At 34.8% G+C, this 19,812-nt stretch overlaps 3 protein-coding genes across 5 annotated transcripts; 2 read left to right on the forward strand and 1 right to left on the reverse strand.

The window, feature by feature from the left end:
* The first annotated feature begins 869 nt into the window (after positions 1-869).
* On the forward strand, positions 870-5,506 carry LOC132293424 (uncharacterized). The gene is made up of 8 exons (XM_059790905.1): positions 870-1,286; positions 2,126-2,614; positions 3,184-3,355; positions 3,865-4,162; positions 4,494-4,566; positions 4,639-4,729; positions 4,829-4,908; positions 5,003-5,506. Exons 1-8 carry the CDS (start codon positions 1,206-1,208, stop codon positions 5,240-5,242), a joined length of 1,524 nt encoding a protein of 507 aa, XP_059646888.1. The 5' UTR covers positions 870-1,205; the 3' UTR covers positions 5,243-5,506.
* Positions 5,507-6,055: 549 nt separating this feature from the next.
* Positions 6,056-16,489, reverse strand: LOC132293425 (uncharacterized). 3 transcript variants are annotated; one of them, XM_059790907.1, is made up of 12 exons: positions 16,207-16,488; positions 15,950-16,029; positions 15,023-15,337; positions 14,828-14,936; positions 14,649-14,742; positions 12,919-13,006; positions 12,731-12,814; positions 8,795-8,888; positions 8,603-8,690; positions 8,316-8,421; positions 8,136-8,228; positions 6,056-6,766 (listed from the first exon to the last, which is right to left on the reverse strand). In XM_059790907.1, exons 3-12 carry the CDS (start codon positions 15,302-15,304, stop codon positions 6,380-6,382), a joined length of 1,425 nt encoding a protein of 474 aa, XP_059646890.1. In that variant the 5' UTR covers positions 15,305-15,337; positions 15,950-16,029; positions 16,207-16,488; the 3' UTR covers positions 6,056-6,379. The 3 variants fall into 3 exon arrangements, with proteins under 3 accessions (XP_059646890.1, XP_059646889.1, XP_059646892.1); XM_059790906.1 differs by having other exon boundaries at positions 15,950-16,489; XM_059790909.1 differs by lacking the exons at positions 15,950-16,029; positions 16,207-16,488 and adding an exon at positions 15,726-15,794.
* A 1,075-nt stretch (positions 16,490-17,564) lies between these two features.
* On the forward strand, positions 17,565-18,355 carry LOC132285243 (agamous-like MADS-box protein AGL62). Its single transcript, XM_059787415.1, has one exon. It carries the CDS (start codon positions 17,657-17,659, stop codon positions 18,221-18,223), a length of 567 nt encoding a protein of 188 aa, XP_059643398.1. The 5' UTR covers positions 17,565-17,656; the 3' UTR covers positions 18,224-18,355.
* Positions 18,356-19,812: the final 1,457 nt, after the last annotated feature.

The raw sequence follows: 19,812 nt of genomic DNA on the forward strand, positions 1-19,812 counted from the left end.
ATACTGATGTGGTAAATTCGGAAAGCCTAATTTTAGAGAGTCTATTGGAGATGCTCTTACCACAAGCTTTCTCTCCGACATACTAGACAAGGGTTAAATTACCAATTCGCAAATTGGATCTTTGCACAAGACACTCAATTTCTCTCCCTTCGTTATTGTTTGCACAATTCCCTCTCAGTGTATTTTATTTTTATATATTACTCTCTTTTTTCAGTTCTTAGAATGTGAGGGAGAGAACTCAATTTTTTTTTTTCACTTGGTGAAAATCCAACTGAAGCTACTAACTAGATGTAAGGATAATTTGGTAAAAAAAATTATCTCACAAGATTATTAAACGAAAATAAGTTAAATCTTCCCCTCATTATAGTTTAGGGGAATTTTTTGACAAAAATATTTACAATGGAGTTTCTTACAAATGTATAATAGTAAAAAAAAAAAAAAAAAATTTGCAGTTCGCCCTAGAATTAATCTTATAAAAATTGATGAAATCCTAAATTCCTAGTTTAGTAAACCTCCTTTTTCATTCACATCACATGGCCTACCCATTAAGTCACTCACTTTCATATTGTATCATTTCCCTCATAAGAAACCAAATAGAGTCCATTTGTTTACAATAAGTTTTATTTTTATTTTTTTTCAATTTACTTCTAAAAAATAATTTCAACTATGAATTACATAAAAAGTCAAAACAATTGCAATTATAATACTCATGTTGGATAGAACTTGGTATTAGTATAATCTGACCAGCTTAACTTGCACGAAAATAGTTTATGGGAAAAAATTAAAAATGTAAATTCCAACAGACCCTAACGATTGCGTTGTCAATATATGCTCTATTTTTCCGTTTCTCGTGAGAAAAATATTTTTCCCGATATATCCCGAAACTCTGTAGTCTGTACCCGCCGTAGTACACTAGTACCAGTTGGCTGCGCTTCCTGTCAAAAACCACCTCTCTCTCTCTCTCTCTCTCTCTCTCTCTCTCTCTCCACACGCACACAGTATAATTTCAATTTTTCTTAGCTCTACCTCTCTCTCTCTCTCTCTCTCTCTCTGGAGGCACTTGTTATAAATCTTTATCTTCTTCTCTGTTTGTTAAATTTCAGAGGTTTTTGAAGGGTTTTCTTTTCATCTGAGATTATTGAAATTGATTGATTGATTTCACAAATATAGTTGTAACAATTGAAACGTAATATATATCTATACATATGGGAGCTTCTAGCAACAACCCAATTGATGAGGATGCTTCCAACAACCACCCAATTGATCCCCCTCCTCCTATTCAAAAGGTATTTTTTTGTTTCCCTTTCTGCTTTCTTTCTCTCTCACTCTATACATGTATTGTGTTTTTGTGTGTGTATATACGTGTCTGTATTAGTTCTCATTTTTATTATTTTTCTTTTTACATTTTTACTCAATAGATTCTGTCATCATTTTTGTTATTGGGCGCTGATTTTTGTTCTGATTTCTTATTTGGATGCCTTCCATTTTTCTCAAGAATTTCATTTACGGTCTCTGTGTGCTCTTTTTTTCCCCTTTCTTTCATTGATTTTATGCTTTGATCCTATTTTTTTATCGCTAAAATTAATTTTTGGCCTACCCTCCGAAAAATTGTACTTCCATAATATAAAATTTATTGGGTTCTTATATAGTCAGTATTCTATATAGGTTTAAATTCTATACCTGAACTTTGTGAATGCTTGATGTTTGTGTTTACGTGGCTGTGCATATTTATATTATATGGTGCAAATTCAATCCAACAGAATCATAGAGCATTTTGCAACAAAGCTAAAAGCCCTTTTAAAGAAATATGTAGCTTTAAGGCCATCCACCAATGCTATACCTTTGACTTCAATTAGTTCCAATTGTTCCAGGAATTTCTTGCTCCCATTGGACCATTATATATATATATGCATTAGGATCCCAATTCATGGATCTCTCGTATTGTATGAATCAATTTTTTGAAACCAGGTTTGCAGTAATTGTTGATGCGATATTAGACATGATCAACTTGTGTGACATTGTTGTATTATATTCACCAACCACTTTGACAGGGGTATTGGATTCATTGCCATTTCTTAACGAGACAAGTGATTTTTTTTTTCCTGATTCATGGCATATATTGTAGGCTGGAGAATCAAGTGAAATAATCGAAGAAAATGCAACAAGTCAACACCAAAGGCCACCCCTTTTTTTAGAGATACCTCCTAGAACATTTGATGGCTCCACAGAGGATTTTGTGAGGATAAACATGCCCGCATCACCATGTCCAACTCCGAAAAGAGTGAATTTTTCTCCAATACCCAGCCCTAGTTATGCCAAATTCAATGGGTCTCCAGGTTCATCTAGAGGTAAATCATCCATGAAAAGCCTACTTCCTAAACTAAGCTTCAAATTCCGGAATTCCACTGCAGATATTGAAAAGGCTGCTATCCTAGCTCTGGGAGGTTCACATTCAGGGACACGAGAGAAGCCCTTGATTCCAAGGACATTTTCTCTTACAAAGCTTTTCAATCCCAAAACTGAAAAAACATCATCTTTACCTGTTACTCCAATTGCACACTCGAATCCAGAGTCTACACATGGAGGGAACAGAGTCGATGCTCTAAATTCTTCTGTAAGTGTTAGCTTGACAACAATCATAGTATGAATTTAGCTTTATTATGAGTTTAATAATTCCTCGTTGCTGTTGTGCACCATTTAACAGCTCCCCTGACTAGTCAATTGATTCCAAGCATTTCTACCAGAGTTCTTTACCATCTGTATAACTACATAAGAAAGAATGTTGACATTAAAATTAGATTTGGTCCGGAAATTAGAGTCAATTCCCTCTAGTCTGCTTGTGCACATCTGCATTTTCTACATTGTTGAAGTGATGGATACCTAGAGGCTCTTTTTTTTTTTGGGTCAACTTGAGTGTAGTCATACTCCATCTGGTTTATTTAATATATGTGCTTTATAAGGTGCACCTTGTAAATCCTTCAAAAGTCAGTCTCTTAGTTCCCGTCAAAATCTAGAAGTGGTAGTTCAATCTGTACTTCTTTGACATCCTAATATTGTTCCTGTCAGTACTGTAGTCTCACTTGTTTCTTTCATTTATTTTTCAATAATTGATATTTCCACTTTATCTCGCACCATAACTTTATATACTTCTGTATTTGATTCTTTAGAATTCCTACTTGACAGAAAGATGAGACGTATCTTCCTATTCATCGTTCACATTCAGTTCCTGTGTTAGATAAATATGAAAGCATGAAGCAGATGGATGCCTCAAGTGGTGTATTTCGTGTAATTCCCACTACTCCACGGGTGGCAGAGGGAATTGCTGTGACATCAAACACAACTCCAAGTGATGCTGGTAATTTTTGTTACCGAAAATGTTATTGTTGTTGACATAGTTTAATAGGGCTGTGTGTCGATTAGCTTGAAATTCTCTCTTTCAAAGTCACAAAAGGGCCTTTTTCTGGCTTGACTTGGCCATCTACCAAGGAGAGTGGTGTCAAATGAACTTGGCTCCATGATTTCATCACAAGGAGCTTTGCCGCCTGATCTAGTTCATAGTGGCTAATGACAACCAAATCTACGATTAGGAATCCTACTAGAACCATATAATTGTGCTAGAGCTTAAACTTTGGTACTTTATTTGAAGAAATCACTCTGTAATGGTTAAAGATGTTATCTCAGTGCAAGTTGTTTTTGACATTTATATTATCTGGACAAATCGTCTATCAATTTATAAATAAGTCTTTGTTGTAGTATAATACTTGGATTTTAACTATACTTCACATTTTATTTTTCTGCTGTAACTTTTAAACCTGTATGCAAATTGCGATAACCAACCTATGCCTTAAAGGTCTTCTGGTTCAGATGCAAATGATGAACATGGTGAAAACATTCCTGAAGAAGAAGCTGTTTGTAGAATCTGCTTGGTCGAACTGGGGGAGGGTGCTGACACCCTCAAGATGGAATGTAGCTGCAGAGGTGAGCTTGCATTGGCTCATCAAGAATGCGCTATAAAATGGTTTAGCATCAAAGGTAACAAGACATGTGATGTATGCAAGCAAGAGGTTAAGAACCTTCCTGTCACTCTTCTACGTATTCAAAATGTTCAGTCCCATAACATGCGAGGAATTGGAGCTGGGCAAGTTGAAGTTACTCAATACAGGTAAGTAAATGATATTATCATGTTGCAATGTTTGGTAAAAAGGCACTGATGCCCATTCTTTTATTTTCATTTTACATTTTCTCCAATATTTATTGTTTCTTTGATTATTTGTGTATTTCATGATTTGAAGAGAGAAGAAAATTAGTTTGAAAGTGTGGCAAAACCCTTTAGTACCATGCCATCTGAAAATTTCTAATTACTCATTGGAGATTATCCATTTCCTGTCGCCAACATCAATTTTGTCTTATTTTATTACAATTTAAGAATAAGAATAAATTTATTATATTTTAACCGGGGACAATTTGCCTGAAAATTGTGCAACTTTTATCAGGGTTTGGCAGGATGTTCCCGTTCTTGTCATTGTCAGCATGCTCGCTTACTTTTGTTTTCTAGAGCAGCTTTTGGTAAGATTAGCACCTTCTAGATACAGGTCTTTCAAGCCTACCAATGTTCCTGATATCAGTCTCTGTTGGCAGGTTACAAAGATGGGCTCTGGTGCAATTGCCATATCTTTGCCTTTTTCCTGTATATTGGGTCTGCTTGCATCTATGACATCAACAACTATGGGTAAGCTAAAATTTATATTTATGTAGTCAGAAATTGTTTTGGGAGCATGAATTTAATCATCTTTGGTGTACTACTAATCTCTCTGCAATTTGTGTTTAGTAAGGAGAAGATATGCCTGGTTGTATGCAACTATTCAGTTTGCATTGGTTGTTCTCTTTGCGCATGTTTTCTACACGCTGGTAAAAGATGCTCTGCTCCAAATCATTATTTTTTATCTTTCCGAGGTTCCTTCTGATGCCAAATGTTTCCTTATATTTTGCATTGGAGCTGCAGCTTAAAGTGCAGGCCGTTCTATCAGTTCTCCTTGCCACTCTGGCTGGGTTTGGAGGTGCAATGACTGGGACCTCTGTTATTCTCGAGTTTTTAAAATGGAGGAGGAGGTGGGATGCGCGGCCAAATCAGCGACAGGGTTCTCAGGATCTGACATCGCCTGAAACTTCACTTACACCTCAAACAGAAGCCAACCCCCATGAAGCTGAAATTGGGAACTCGGGAATTGAGCGCGGAAGTTGATTTGTGCATTCATGCCATTAGCAGTAGCAGAACAAGAAAATGATCCAGCTTGTATATAAAACAAATTGTATGTAGATCTCAGACAACATTTTATTTTTTGATTCCTCTCTAAACAGTACAGTATCTTCAGGATCCTATTGTGTTAACCCAGTTTTGGAGAGGAGGTTTTACAGTCCCAATTCGTATATTTGGTCTAATATTTGACTTTATAGGTTAATATTTCTGCAGAAGATGGGGATAAATCATTTTGTTTCTTCTCCGGTTCATAGATTTCTAAATTGTTAAGAGAGCACTATAACCATAAGCATTTTGTTCTTGTTTCCTCAAGAATCAGATTACAACAATTATTTTACACATACAATTATTTTTTAGCATTTTGTTTAATAAAAGATCTATCATATTTTACTTTATGTTCCAATATCTCAGCTACTGTTGTCTGTCTCAAAACACTCTATATTTTGGTTCTTCCAATTTTCCAAGTATTTTTTTTCAGGTTGATCAAGGAAATGAATTTATAATTCAGCTTGCATATAATAAAATTAAAAAAGGTCTTCCAAGCAAAGCCAATTACGTATGGGGCTGCGTTCACAAACAAGAGCAGCCTCTTGATTTCAAGAGTGACTCGTCTGTATACATCCATCATACTTGTGAATTGTTGTATAATAATTTTTTTGTCTGATTAATCTCTAGCTTACTAGTATTTAATGATTTATGGGCGAAATTTAAAACCATGACGAAGATTTTAGACAGATTATGACAATAAATATGCAATTGAATATACATTCAATGCACTCCAATTATGAAACTCATCTCTAGCAGAAAAAAGAAACGATCACAGAAGAACTCTGTAAATTACAAATTTCAATGAAACAACTTCCATTATTCTCATCAGTCATACAATCTCTCCTACGGACAGCCTTTCGTACTTAAAAGGTGGTGACACTATCTTCTCATGCTAACAATGGCATTTTTGTCCCTGAAATAATGATACTCTCTCTTGGTTAATCTCCCAGCATAATAATCATGTCGACGAAGCGTCCCTCCTGAGTAAAACCAACAGAAATGAAACTCCACAAAAAAAACTTTGGCTTTGCCTCTTCCTCAAATCTAATAACTATTTGGTCTAACTTCTTAGTTCTAACTAGAACTGCCAACTTTTCCAGACAACAAAGGTTTCTCCTTCAAACTGGTACTCAACAGAGTTTCAGAGTTGCCTGATTGGTTTTCGGCAAAGCCAGGTCTCATCCAGATTTTTATGTGCCCCTCTCGGCAGACAGTAAGGACAGATTCTCGAGTAAATTTCAAACCAGAGAGGGGTTCAGTGTGAACGCGGTGTGCAGCCAACGGGGAAAGCTTGGGAACGTCTCGCATGCTCGGAGCGGGTTGTAGAGTACCCACAGGGCAAGCATTATCCCAGTGGGATGACTGACTTCCGGTGCTGAAAGTGGGGGAGCCTCCAGAAGGGCGGCGAAGTGGCACTACTATCTCGTCTGTTTCTAGGTCCCACAAAAGCAATTGTGTGTCCTTCATAACATTAAGTTGTGAGAAGGTAAAACATATAGACATCAAATTATGCAATTTATATGGAAGAAGAAGAAGCAGCCGGTCAAATTAAAAAATGTGAATATGAAACTAAACAGAAAATTGTCTAATGACCATATGTAATTTGAAACTGCAATAGAGATGTCACAAATAAAATATAAGGTGAGACCTCCATGCAGGATGTACGTCACACTGTCAAAGTAGGGCTGGTACACGACCCCAAATTTATTTAAGCGTACACACAACACAAGTTTGCCTAGTTTTGCCAATCTCCTCGCCTAATATAACTTTGCCTAGTTTGCCCAATCCTGGTACCTATATAAGTTTTCCTGCTTTTACCAATCACGGCACCATGTTTAACCAGATCCTATCGTGGCTAAACTCAAAAGGACACAATCTTGATCACCAAATATGGCCCACAAACTGAGTGGTCTGCACTCACAATCCAGAATTAGGTTGCCCATTGATCCTGACTGAGCCATGCTATCATCTCCAACTAGACCAGAAAGATGAGCCGAATACCAGGGTCAATGAAAATGAGAGAGTGGTTTTCGTTTCTTTATTTTGTTCTACCTTTTCAGAAGATTTTTCTATAAATAATAATCATACTCTCTAACCAAAAAAAATTATCATATTGCTCAAGAACACCAAACAGGAGAAATAGCTCAACAACAAGCTTTAAGCCACATTTCTCCTCAATGCCTAAAAGCACATGCCTACGGATATATAATAAAAAAATTTAATTCTTCAAGTTATCCTAAAAGTTGAGAACCATATAGTAAGTTAAAACAACAGACGGAATATTGAACTCAACACCACACTAGAATAATTTGTAATCTCTAACTGCAATGTACACTTTTGAAAAAATCACTTGTTGATCTTCAATAATCCCCCTTTCTACATAGTACTACACAAACTTAGCATTCTTCAAAATCTTCATCTTGCTAACCTACGTCATGCTCAGTGCCCGAAGAGTGGTCTGAAAGTATTCCAATTACTCGTACTATACTACTCACAGTCTCCATGCCCAATCAGTTGTCATAGTTTGGCACCAACAATCATACTCAGACACAACTAGATGTATAGTAGACACATACCACTGGCACCTATACAGGAGATAAAACTACCACTAAGCATTATCACATTAATAAGTGAAGTTCTAGGTGTCACTTGCTCCAACTAGCCAGACCGAAGGAAGTAAAACATTTATGCCACATTTGCACAATAAATGACAAGGGCCAATCAAGAATAGTAAACATCTGGAAGAAAAAAGTTCATGAAAATGCATCAATAGAAAATGAAATTTACCATAAACCATATTCGACAATAATTTATGACTTAAATAATATACCTGACCAACAGAACCGAACCGGTACATGACATTTTCCCCTACGCCATCTGAATTTGGAGATGACCAATATGAATCAAAAGCCACTCCACTGACCTGCGACACTCCAGTAAAAATATGTGTAAGAAGTCCATGATTCTTGAACAATAAACTACGAAACATCATTTAACAGTTGAGACATACCCACGAGTTGTGTCCCTCCCCCCATGCTACAACCCTCCGGTCTTCCATACTCCAAACTTGAACTAGATCATCTTCACCTCCAGTCAAAATGTATTTTCCATCCATGCTGTTGAGTTGCATTTTTCATCAATTATATTATTCTCTTGTAATAAGGTTTAATATTTATCTTTCAAAAATACACATTGAAGAGAGTATTTTTCTCTAAAAAGAAAGAACATACTAAGAACAGAAAAATATTGAATAAAACAATAATCTCTTGTGAACTGAAAACCAATAAAGTTTCTCACCTCCAAGCGCAACATAATAAAGCACCATAATAGCTTTTGCCTCCGCATATAAGTTGTTCATTTTTGTAGTCAAATACCCGTAGATAACCTAAATTCGTTAATTAATCTCGGATATGTATGTCACTTACAAATATGAACAAAACAAGAAGACAAACAGCTGTAAGATACAAAAGAGTCAGATTGAGGCAATACCATCCCTTCCAACAGTTGCAATATGAACCCCATCTGTTGAGAAAGCAATGCTATTAATTGAACCTTGGCAAATATGCCATCTTGCAATGGGGTTCTGCATAAAACAACAGGAACTGTCAGGAAGTTAACTTACAGATGGTATTACCGTCTTCATGTATCATCATTTGCTTCTTCCTTTTTTCCAAAGTGAATGAGTAAACCACATGAATTCCATTTTTCCAGATTTGTTCTATTACACATCTCCTCTAATACTATTTTTTGAAGTCAGTTTTAACTGCTTCATTCCATGTTAGTTTTGGTCGGTCTCGCTATCTCTTACCTTCTATGCAGACTAATCTCAACAACCTATGTTTTATGTATCCATAGCACCTAAGTCTATTTTCTCTTATTTTGTCCCTAATAAGCATTATTCCTAACATTTTGATTAGTAAATCTCTCCTTTTTAGTCACTCCTATCATCCACCTCAACATACTCATTTCAATTACATGAATGCATTGTTCTTGTTTCTTTTTCAACACCAAACACTCTGCACTTATAGATAGTTGGCCTAATGACAATCCTATAAAAATTTCCCTTTAATTTGTTTGGCATTTTCTATCACGTAGGATACTACTAGCTTGTCTCCATTTGGTCTATCCTACTCCAATCCGACTTTCTAAGCATCAAAAATAATGATGTTGAAAAACCCCATGGTCTTAGATTGCTATTGTTATATCATTACTTTACAAATATTTATTAAATTTATATTCCATATATATTATTTTAGTCTCACTAATTTTTAACCTTCTGTTTCTAATGCATTTCTCAAAGTTTCTAATTTTTGTTCCCAACCCTTCTTTAGAAGTGTCCAACACCACTATGTCATCGGCAAACAACATGCACCATGATAACATTAAAGATTCAAATCCTCCCATCTTTATAGTTATTACATGACTAACACTCAAACCATTTCAACCCAATAAATACAAAGAATAGAATTCAGTGAAGTTGTCAAAGATTTCCATGCACATTCACCTTCCGAAACTAAGAAACACACAATAACGGAATATAAAATTATTTAAGAAGATTTAATTATGGAACATACTTTAAACTCCATGATCTAATGGGAAGCATACCCACAATAACAACACAAAAAGCCTTTTTCCCACAATTCTCAAAATTAGTATTCATTGAATTCTAGGTTTATGTTTAACTTCTTGTTGCTAGCTTCACAGAAACACAAGCACATGGCCATCCAAGGATATCATCAGCCTAGTCAAATGGCAGTTGCAAAAAACAGAACTCGGCTATGTCAGTGCAGGGAGGTCACAATGTCCCAATACAATAACCCAGCAAAAAAAATAGAAGCGCATAAACTCAATAGAACTGTAACAAACCAGTTCACCTTTAAACCATATGTAGAGTATCATAATCTCACAATAATCGTTTTTGTATCAATCCAAAGCCCAAAAAAGGTTTTATAAGATTAATCTAATGTCAACTCAACTTCCAAAGAAGTCAGAATAGGCTCAACCATATCATAAATATTGCTGGTGCCAAGGACAAGTTATGCAACCGTAAACACTAATATCAAGCATTTTTTTTTTTCCTGGGTAAATACTAATATCAAGCATTGCCAAAATACTTTCAGACATCTCAATGAATCATCGGAGAGCCTCGATACTGCATAACAAGATTTCATGTTGCAATTTGTAAGTGTCTGTACATCTGGAGATTTTCTCTAAACAACCTTGATTTAAATAATATTCCAATCAGCATGATGCAATGGGAGCCATATCCCCACATTTCTTAATTATAATCATTGTTAAAGGGTAAATTCCATTTTGACCCATAAACTTTGGGTTGCATTTGAGTTCTACCTTAAATACATATGAGGCTGATGCAGAAAATCATATGTGGGTCATTCTAACTGATGAAGATGATATTGACATCAATTTCAAAAATTAGTTCACTTTGTAACAAATTTTCAACACACTCAACTCAATTAAACTCACCAAACACTTAACTGCAACTACTTCTGTCAGCAACATCAATCCTTTCTTCAAACTACTCTATGTATAGTCGATAGCCTCTCTACATCAATCCTTTCTTCAAACTACTCTATGTAGAATCAATTGACTTGAATAAGACTGAGGCAACCGTTTCATTTGTCATGACCTCAAATTTTATTTTTGGCCTTCCTCTAGTCAAAGGCACGCCGTTTCCTTTGTCACAACTTCAAAACATTATTTTTCACCTTCTGCCAATCCTTTTGTGGCCTTCAAATTTGATAATGTACTCATTCATATTGGTGCATTAATTGGTCTAGATTGCAAATGGACGAGTCATCTTAAGGCAACTTCCTTCATCCCACCTTCGATCCTTCTTCATTTTGCAACATTCTACTCCACTTTTAAAACTTCAACAAGAGCATCTATGTACTACTTTAGCACCAAAATATGTATCAGACCCACAACTAATTAATTCCACTGAGTAGATTGTGTATCAAAAGTTATTCATATTAAATTTTACCTTTTGCCATTTTGATGGAGTTCCGTGATAGAAAAGATTTGTCGAACAAGAAAATTACAACTTAGATAAATAAATTGAGCCGATAAATTTAAGTTACGCAATCTAAATTTAAAAATGAAAAAAGTGAAAGCAATATCTCATCATGTCACTGCCAAAAATTTAAAAATAATAATTACAAGTATCAGGAGTTCACTAGATGCCCACAACAACAAAAAGAGGCACAGGAAATGGATTAGTTGTTTGGTTGTTCTAAAAATTCAGGTGTAGCATGATTGGTCCAACAATTTAATCACGTTGTGATGAAAGGTAAAAGAATGTTCTACAAAGTAACAAATTATGGTTAATTAATCTTTTAAATATTGAATAATCAAATCAAACTAATAGTTCTATGGTGCATTACCCAGGACTACCTAAATAGGGAGTATATACTATCGTTCTTATATTTTTTTACCAGCTAATGTGGGTGACATTACAATGAGTACATTGACCAAAAGTACTGGCATCTTTATCATATGGATAAATCAGCAGCAATTTAAGTATTATGACATATTGTCTAATGAGTCCCCATTAGTGGATTAGTCTATTGAATCATCCAAATTCACGAATTTAGCCTATCAATGTATAGTATGAGATTTTAATGGAGTTAACAATCAGTTGACTCACCAAATTGCAGTCCAAATCTTTTCTGAAAGCTGATATTGAGGGCACAAACTAATTAATTGAGAAAATATTGGAGTTTAAATTTAAAAGAAAAAAAAATTGGGGACAATTATTATATACGACTCCAGGAGTAGTTTAGGTATGCCAAAAATTACCCAAGTTCGAAGATTTTAATTTCACCCAAAAATATTCAATAGATTAAAAGAATGTTTTCAAAGAAATATAAAATATAATGATTGATCCTGCTGTACGAAATCAGAAAATTCAAGAAAAAAGATTCAGATATGAACCTATTAATTGTGAAAATTGCCAAAATAGTCAATTTAAAATATCAAAAAGCCATATGAATATAATATGCAGAATTCTGATTATGTTTACTGATGGCACACTAAAGAAAGAGATACTACTATAACGCATATCAAAGCCTCAATGTTTAGTTAAATGTTTTAAAATTTTAGGGTTGCAAGAAGAGCTAGATGCTAAGTTGAGGAAAACAAAGTGTAACTGAGTTGAAGTTAACCCATTTCTGCATAAAATATAGGCACATGCATAAGTATGCAACACACAAAGGGGGCAGTGACCATATGCACAACTCAGCAGGGATTTAATAGCATCAGTAAAAATATCATTCTTGTTTACAAAATTTTCTTGACAGAATTTCTAATTACCAGACGAAAAATAAAGAAAAGTTTCAGGAAGCATTTATCCATAAAAGAGAAACATATCCAAAACAGTTTCAGAACCATATATGCATTAATCAGTACCTTACTGTATCGTGCGTGTGCAACGGAAAACTGAGCCTGGTCCTTTATAACTGGGAATGAAGGATCACCAGAACCATCTTTGCTCTGGAATTTGAAGTTATATATACAACAGGTAAGTCAGTTCACATAGCTTTATATATAGAAGAAGGAAGAGAGTAAAAAGTGTTAAAATAATATCTAAAGCTTGCCTTTTCATACACGTACAAGTTTCCATCTGCATGGGCAATAACAAAAGCGCCATCACCATTAGGCACCCATGCAATACTAGTACAACGGCTGTTAAAAAGCAAACAGTTTATTGAATCAGGCAAGTAACCAGAAATACAGTTCTACATAGATCTCAATGTATGCCATATTGAATAAGGGTTGTCATTTACAGAAGCTTACATATGTCAGGATATCTCATATGAACTTATCGTGCACAATTCTCAGAGTTCCCATAAAGAATAATCACTACTAATAAAAAATATACAGGGTATAAGTTTAAAAAAAAAAAAAAAAAAAAAAAAAAAAAGAAAAGAAAAGAATTCCTTTTTTTGGATACTAAACTAGAATAAAGAGTTGAGATTTTTGACAATGCCAAGAAGATTTTAAGAAGGCCTGCAAAATTTGAGAATAAACTTTCAGGTGCATATGAATTTTGTTTGTACCGTATAATGCAGATCTAATGCAGATTTAATAGATCCAGAATGCAATAAAATAGATGATGGTAGAATTATATGATCCATATGTGGTAGGTATAGTCTATAGTCAATTTTTATCCATCTTCCAACAACCAGAAGTGATTCTTGTAATAGGAGAAAACTTTTCCTTGTCTAATATTTTAACACTCCATTCTCAACAACCTGTTGTTGTCTATTTTAAAACTACACGTACCATAACTTTGAAACAGTGTTGCATCAACGTTAGAGACAAAAGTTCCCCAAGTTGTTGTCTATTTTAAAACTACAAGTACCATATTTGCTCCATAGGGGTCTTCTATAAGCCTTCCAATGTCAGCTTACATAACTGTCTCCGTAAAAGAGTATAGACAACAATCGTGACATGGACACCAATTATTGATGGGATTATAGTAGGTAAGCAGTTTTGTCTTATGATCAAAAATGTTTACCTAGAACTAAGTTAATATTTATATCTAATATTTGCTCATAAAGAATAACCAAATGATGATTTTTTGCTAAACATACTCTGCTATATGACGATTCATCAACAATTGCCATTCTTTCTCATGTCTAAACTCAACCTGGACGGAGATGGCAAGGTAATGTTCAAACACTTTTAATATTCGCAAGTAAATAACATGGATGAAACCAAGTTCTGATTTTTCAAGAAAGAGACAACTGCAAGGACTACTAGAATCATAGTAAAAAGTTGCTGTTACTTCAAACAATATAGACACCAAAAATGAGGTATTATCAGCAAACTTCATTTAACTCTAGAATCTTGGTGCTAAATGCATTTTGAAGAAAGTACTGAAATAAATTTGGGAAAGAGTCTTGAGATAAGAAACACACAGCCAGTTGATCTAATGATCAGATCTATTGCAAGAATATGATCCGAATTAATCCTGAGCAAGCACCACATAATCATCAAACTTTGGTCACTAGGTACAACATCGATCACCCATGAAGTTTAAACCAGTTCATAGAAATTGAAAATTTTGATCTCTGCATAATAAACTTCTGATTATTAATAATCAATTCTAGGTTTTCTCTCAAATTATGACCTCGGTGAATTCTTGAAACACAGCAAAGTAACAGTATTGCAACGAGACCTTATATCAGGACCAACATCATGCTCCTTAGAGGCTCAACCAGAGAAAGATTTAAATTATTTAGAAATGATTATATAAGTAGTAAGCACTGATAAAAATGTTACATTCACTGTAAGGGTAAACATAATTAAGTTAAGAACTTGCCTATTATTAACACAACCATCTTTGTTGTAATGCTGAGCGCCAACAAGCTTCTTTCCGACATCGTGTAATTGATGTCTTAGTGAGGCTGAATAGACTACAAAACAAACCGAACTATAATTCAGGAAATTTAAAAATTCCTTGTTGGAATTCCAATTTGAATACAATAAAAGAAAAATTACCATCTCCAGAATTCAACCCAATAACCAAATCGTGCCCATCCTTAGCTTCAGGATCAAATGCATGGCAAACAGGATTGGAATTACTAAAATGTATAGATTTTACAGGATCCTACATTAAAATAAACCTCTCAAAATCTGATACAACAGAATACACCCATAATTCAGAAAAAACTTTGCACATGAACACCAAACTACCTTATCTTGAGAATTCAAATCACTAATGAAAATTGTGTCACCAACATTGAATATCAAGTAAGTCCCTTTGCTATCAAAATTTGAAGTGCCCATCAAATTATTCGAACTTGAAGCCCCCAAGGATCCAACTCTACTAGCCCCAGTTACAGACCTACTGCCAACATTCCCTCCTACAAAACTAATTGCCCGACTACCATTCCCACCACCTAAGAACCTTGCCGCTGCTGATCTCACACCACTGCTTACACCAATGCTCGACGATGATGTTGGCAGCGGTGCCATTGCAGGCTTATCCTTGAGACAAGCTATGGTTACCTGACAATCAGAATTAACCAAAAAGAAATTTATATTTGATTTTTATAGTTCATTTTGCAAAATGGGTATTGACAAAAGAAAAAAGAAAGAAAGAAAGAAAAACCTACAAATTAACAACCTGATACCAAAAGAACCAATAATAGTGAATGATACCCCAAAAATTGAAACGTGCTACCGAAAGGGTCAGAGTTCAAAAATGCTTAAAATGTGCTGCAACAACTGACTTTGAAGGATACGTTAATATCAATAATTTCTTTTTGGCAAATGGGAACTAGAAAAACCCAAGACTAGCCCAAGAAAAGTGCAATATAAAGATGGCAAAATTGAGGGCAAAACTTGAGTTTAAAGATGGTTAGACTTCCAATATTGATTCCAGAAAAGTGCTTACCGAAGAATAACCCAAAATAATAATTAGCAGAGACTATGAAATTAACTTGGAAAAAATGATTTTGAAAAGTGAACCTCGATGCCCAACAAATTACCTGAGACGAAAACAATCAAGATTAATAAAAAATATCTCAACCCAATTCAAATTATGGACTTTAATTAGAAGGGTTGATTTCAATAATGGGTTTTGTTCAAGAATTATATTAGAAAAGATTGATTGAGTACCTGAGTGACGGTCTTTCCATGGGCATAATGGAGGAGTCCTGCAGGGTGAGTCTTTTCGTAATGGAGCTTGTAACGGCCTTCTGCAGTTTTGAAATAAGTTTTGAGACCAGGCGATTGTGCGTTGTTGGCCGCCGATGACGACGAAGACATCACGGTGTTGGTAGTATTGATCATGATTGCGAAATTATTTTAATTTATATGTGTGTGTGTGTATATATATATATATAAATGCTTCAGAGAGTCATGTGAATACGTACATAATTAGGGTTTTTCAGAGAATTCTTGAAACGAGGGTCTTATAGTCTGTAAATTAAGGTCTGTTTGTGTCTCCGTCTCTTTCACTCTTCTTTTCTCTTCTTTTTCTTTCTCTCTGTGTTGTTTCTACGAATGGCTACTTTAGTTATGGATCAAGGGTTTGGACTATGGATCAAGTTGTTTTGTGGGCTTATCAGACCGTTGTTGAATACTCAATTCAACTACTGATGATTGACTTTCCAATGCTTAGTAGACATCGTGGTCGAATGGGGACAACTCTCTCTCTATTGCGGCGTTGAGATCCATTCAAACTTTAATAAGAGGCTTGTTTTATACATATGAACAACTATTGTATATTTTTGGTGAAAGCTATGTTCACTCATTTGTTTCTAATCAAATTCAATAAAAAAGTGATCGGATATAAATGAGTAATTTTATAATATTATTTAACAATTTAAGTTTTTGGGTAAACGAATAAGCATTCACCTGTTACAATTGATATCAGAGTCAGATCCAATTCTTGATCCAGTGTCACGTCAACTACCCAACCCGAAAGGCGTCCGAGTACCCCAACCTGGGCAAGGGCGGAGCTAAGGGTGGCCCAATAGTGGCCATGCCCTCAAACTAACTTAATTTTTTTTTTATTTATATCCTTAAATGTTAATTTATTTGTAGATTTTGTCTTAAAATTCATTAAAAATTTCAATTGGCCCCCCATTTTTTTCCAAAACACAGAGAATTTGAAAATAAATTTAGTTGGTGTCTCTTTGCAATTTAGTTATTTTTCAACTTTGACTCTTTTAAATATATTTTAACAATCTCAAATTTAAGAATATTTATAATTAATGTATAAATTTTTTTAACTTTAATTACATAGTACAAACTCAGCCCCCAACCTCAAATTTTTTGCTCCGCCCTTGATCCCAGGTATGCAGGGTGACCCGAGTTGCAACGGGAACATTGCAAGTTTGGGTAGGGAAGAATGTAATAAGGTTCATTTATTCTATATCAGATCTGGATAGAAATACTTATGTTGTTATTGGAACAATCTACTCACCCTCATTAAATTACCTTTTATAAAATAAAATAAAAAACACTATTTAAAAAGGAAATCATTCCTTACCAAAAATTTCGCACCTATAGATGAAGGGGTGTTTCACTTTTAATTGACTTCCATATTTAAAGGTTTTATCAATAATCTCGGCATGTAAAAAAAATAAAAAAGAAGAAATTAGGCTTTTCCAACTTCTTAAAAATTTCTCTCCGTTTATTTTATTTTTTATATTTTAAAAATAGAAAAATAGGAAGGCGGTCTACCTCAGTACTCTGTATAAGAAGGCGGTTCCCCTCAGTAATCTATATAAGAAGGCCGTGTCTTCACTCTCACTTCAAAACCCTACCCCTCCTAAATTTTCCTCCCAATTCTCATCATCTCCATCAAGCTTGTGTGTGATGGAGAAGCAGCCGAAGAAGAAAGGTATGGGACGCCGTAAGATCGAAATCCGGAAAATAGAAAAGAAAAGTCGTTTAATGACTTCCTTCTCCAAGCGCAGGGGCGGCCTGTTCAAAAAAGCGGCTGAATTGAGCACCTTGTGCGGTGCCAATGTTGCCGTGATCGTCAAGTGCCCTGCCGCAGAGAAGATTCATGCCTTTGGAACCCCGTCCGTCGATGCCGTCCTCAACCGCTTCCTCTCCCAAAATCCTCCTGAAGAAAAAGTGTTGGAAGAGTGTGAAAGGAATTGGTGGGACGTGGAGATTGATGAACTAGGGTTGAATGAGCTTGAGGACTACAAGACTGCATTGGAAGTGCTGAGGAACAACGTGGTGGCTCGAGCCGACGAGATGGCCATGGCGAGTGCGAGTGCGAGTGCGAGTGCGAGTGCGAGTGCGAGTGCTTGTTCGTCTAATTTGATGGAGTCCGATCTTTTTGAAGATATTCCAGAATTAGACTTCACCGACTTCGACTTTGATTTTGATTTTGATTTTACTAGTGAGTTTATTAATGAACATCAAAATTAAACTAGGGTTTTTTGTTCAATAATTACAGTATTAAGGTTTGTGTATAGAGTACAGTATGTGATTGATTTTGATGTATTAATTGATCGATTTGTATAAAATGCTATAATCAAGGGAGTTTAGTCTTCTGTTTAATCCCCTTTTTTGACTGTGTTCTCAGTTCCATGTTGTTTTTTATCCCAATGCTTGTGGATTGCGTGGAGGCACATGTGTTTTATATTAAGTGTCTATGAATATAGTTTGATCACATATAATTAGATTAGGTAGGGTAAGGGTAAGCTTTTTTGAGTTGAGATTAAGGAACAGCCACCTGATCTCAGAATTTTGAAGGGATTTCACTAACAATGTGAACCATGGCAAGTGAGTGTGGCACAATATCCATATCTTATGTCTTTCTGATTACTGAGGGAGTTCATTGCTAGCACCAGTCCTAGTCCTTGTGTTTACACTTTACAAAAATAGTGGCTTTCAGGTTTAGAATTTAGTTAGTCCTGGGCAGAAACATATATAATTTTCTGTCTACTTTTTATAGTTTCTTATATCTCATTGATTTAAACTGCAACTTTTTCCTGTCACATAATTTTTCATAGGCTGGAATTCTTAATTCTGTTGTTTATACACCTCTGTCTGGTTGGGTTGAGAATAGATAGCTTACATCCATCTCATTATTCGGAACACCAACATTTGTGTCATTTGCATCAGAATGTGAACTTTAGGGAGAATGGCTGACCACCTCTCTAAGCAACATCCTTTGGTGGCTGAAACAATGTCAGAGAAGCATTAGGATGCATAATACCATTCCATCTTATATAGTATATACAGTACTAATGTTTCATTACTTTGTCATATTTGTTTTAAATTAATAAATATTATTTTATACTTCACATGACTATGAAAAAAAGTTCACACTTATTTTTTTTTTCAAGATTAGAATATTGGAAAGTGTCAGTCAAAAGTTTTAGAAAGTGTAGGTCCAAGAATTTCTTCTCACCTCACTCAATAGAATACAATGGAAACTCTTTCCCGGTGAAAAAATACAGACTCCAATACTTTGTTCGTGCTTCTTTACAGTGTTCGTGCTTTTTTACAATCTTCAATAGAAGAGATTAGGGAAGCGAAATGGAATAATATGGAAGTTTTAAATTAAATATTATTTTAAATTATAAAAAATTTAAATTACTGTATTATCCTTTATAAATTATAGTATTGTAGATATTATTGGATATAATGGTAAACATAATTTAAAACTTTATATTTCATTCTCTCCTAACAAGCATAATAAATTATAAGCTTATTCGATCATTCCATTCTCTTCCATTTAAGAGAACAAAAAAAAATACATAATTTCTTCCCTAAAAATATTTCATCCATCTTTTCTTCTCTCCCTTCTATTCAGATTTTTTCTTTCCTACAGAACAAAGAACAAAGGAACCTTCCTCTCACTTTTTTCTATCCCTTCTATTCAGATTTTTTCTTTCCTACAGAACAAAGAACAAAGGAACCTTCCTCTCCCTTTTTTCTATATATATTTTCTTGGGGGTGCAAGTAGGTATTTTTTGGGTTGCTGGTTCAATTGGGCCGCTTGTCTCATG

The sequence above is a fragment of the Cornus florida genome, unplaced genomic scaffold (assembly GCF_030987335.1).
Source record: "Cornus florida cultivar Cherokee Brave unplaced genomic scaffold, ASM3098733v1 CherokeeBrave_3.0.0_Hap2_Chr02, whole genome shotgun sequence".
NCBI classification, from domain to species: Eukaryota; Viridiplantae; Streptophyta; class Magnoliopsida; order Cornales; family Cornaceae; genus Cornus; species Cornus florida.

Excerpts from the sequence above, each read along its gene's own strand:
- LOC132293424 (XM_059790905.1), top strand. The coding sequence starts at position 1,206 with ATGGGAGCTTCTAGCAACAACCCAATTGATGAGGATGCTTCCAACAAC. Across the intron at positions 4,163-4,493 it reads GTTGAAGTTACTCAATACAG|GGTTTGGCAGGATGTTCCCG; the intron begins GTAAGTAAATGA and ends AACTTTTATCAG. Across the intron at positions 4,567-4,638 it reads GTTTTCTAGAGCAGCTTTTG|GTTACAAAGATGGGCTCTGG; the intron begins GTAAGATTAGCA and ends CTCTGTTGGCAG.
- LOC132293425 (XM_059790906.1), bottom strand. The coding sequence starts at position 16,123 with ATGATCAATACTACCAACACCGTGATGTCTTCGTCGTCATCGGCGGCC. Across the intron at positions 8,889-12,730 it reads CACACGCACGATACAGTAAG|AACCCCATTGCAAGATGGCA; the intron begins GTACTGATTAAT and ends TGTTTTATGCAG. Across the intron at positions 6,767-8,135 it reads GGTTCGGTTCTGTTGGTCAG|GACACACAATTGCTTTTGTG; the intron begins GTATATTATTTA and ends AATGTTATGAAG.
- LOC132285243 (XM_059787415.1), top strand. The coding sequence starts at position 17,657 with ATGGAGAAGCAGCCGAAGAAGAAAGGTATGGGACGCCGTAAGATCGAA.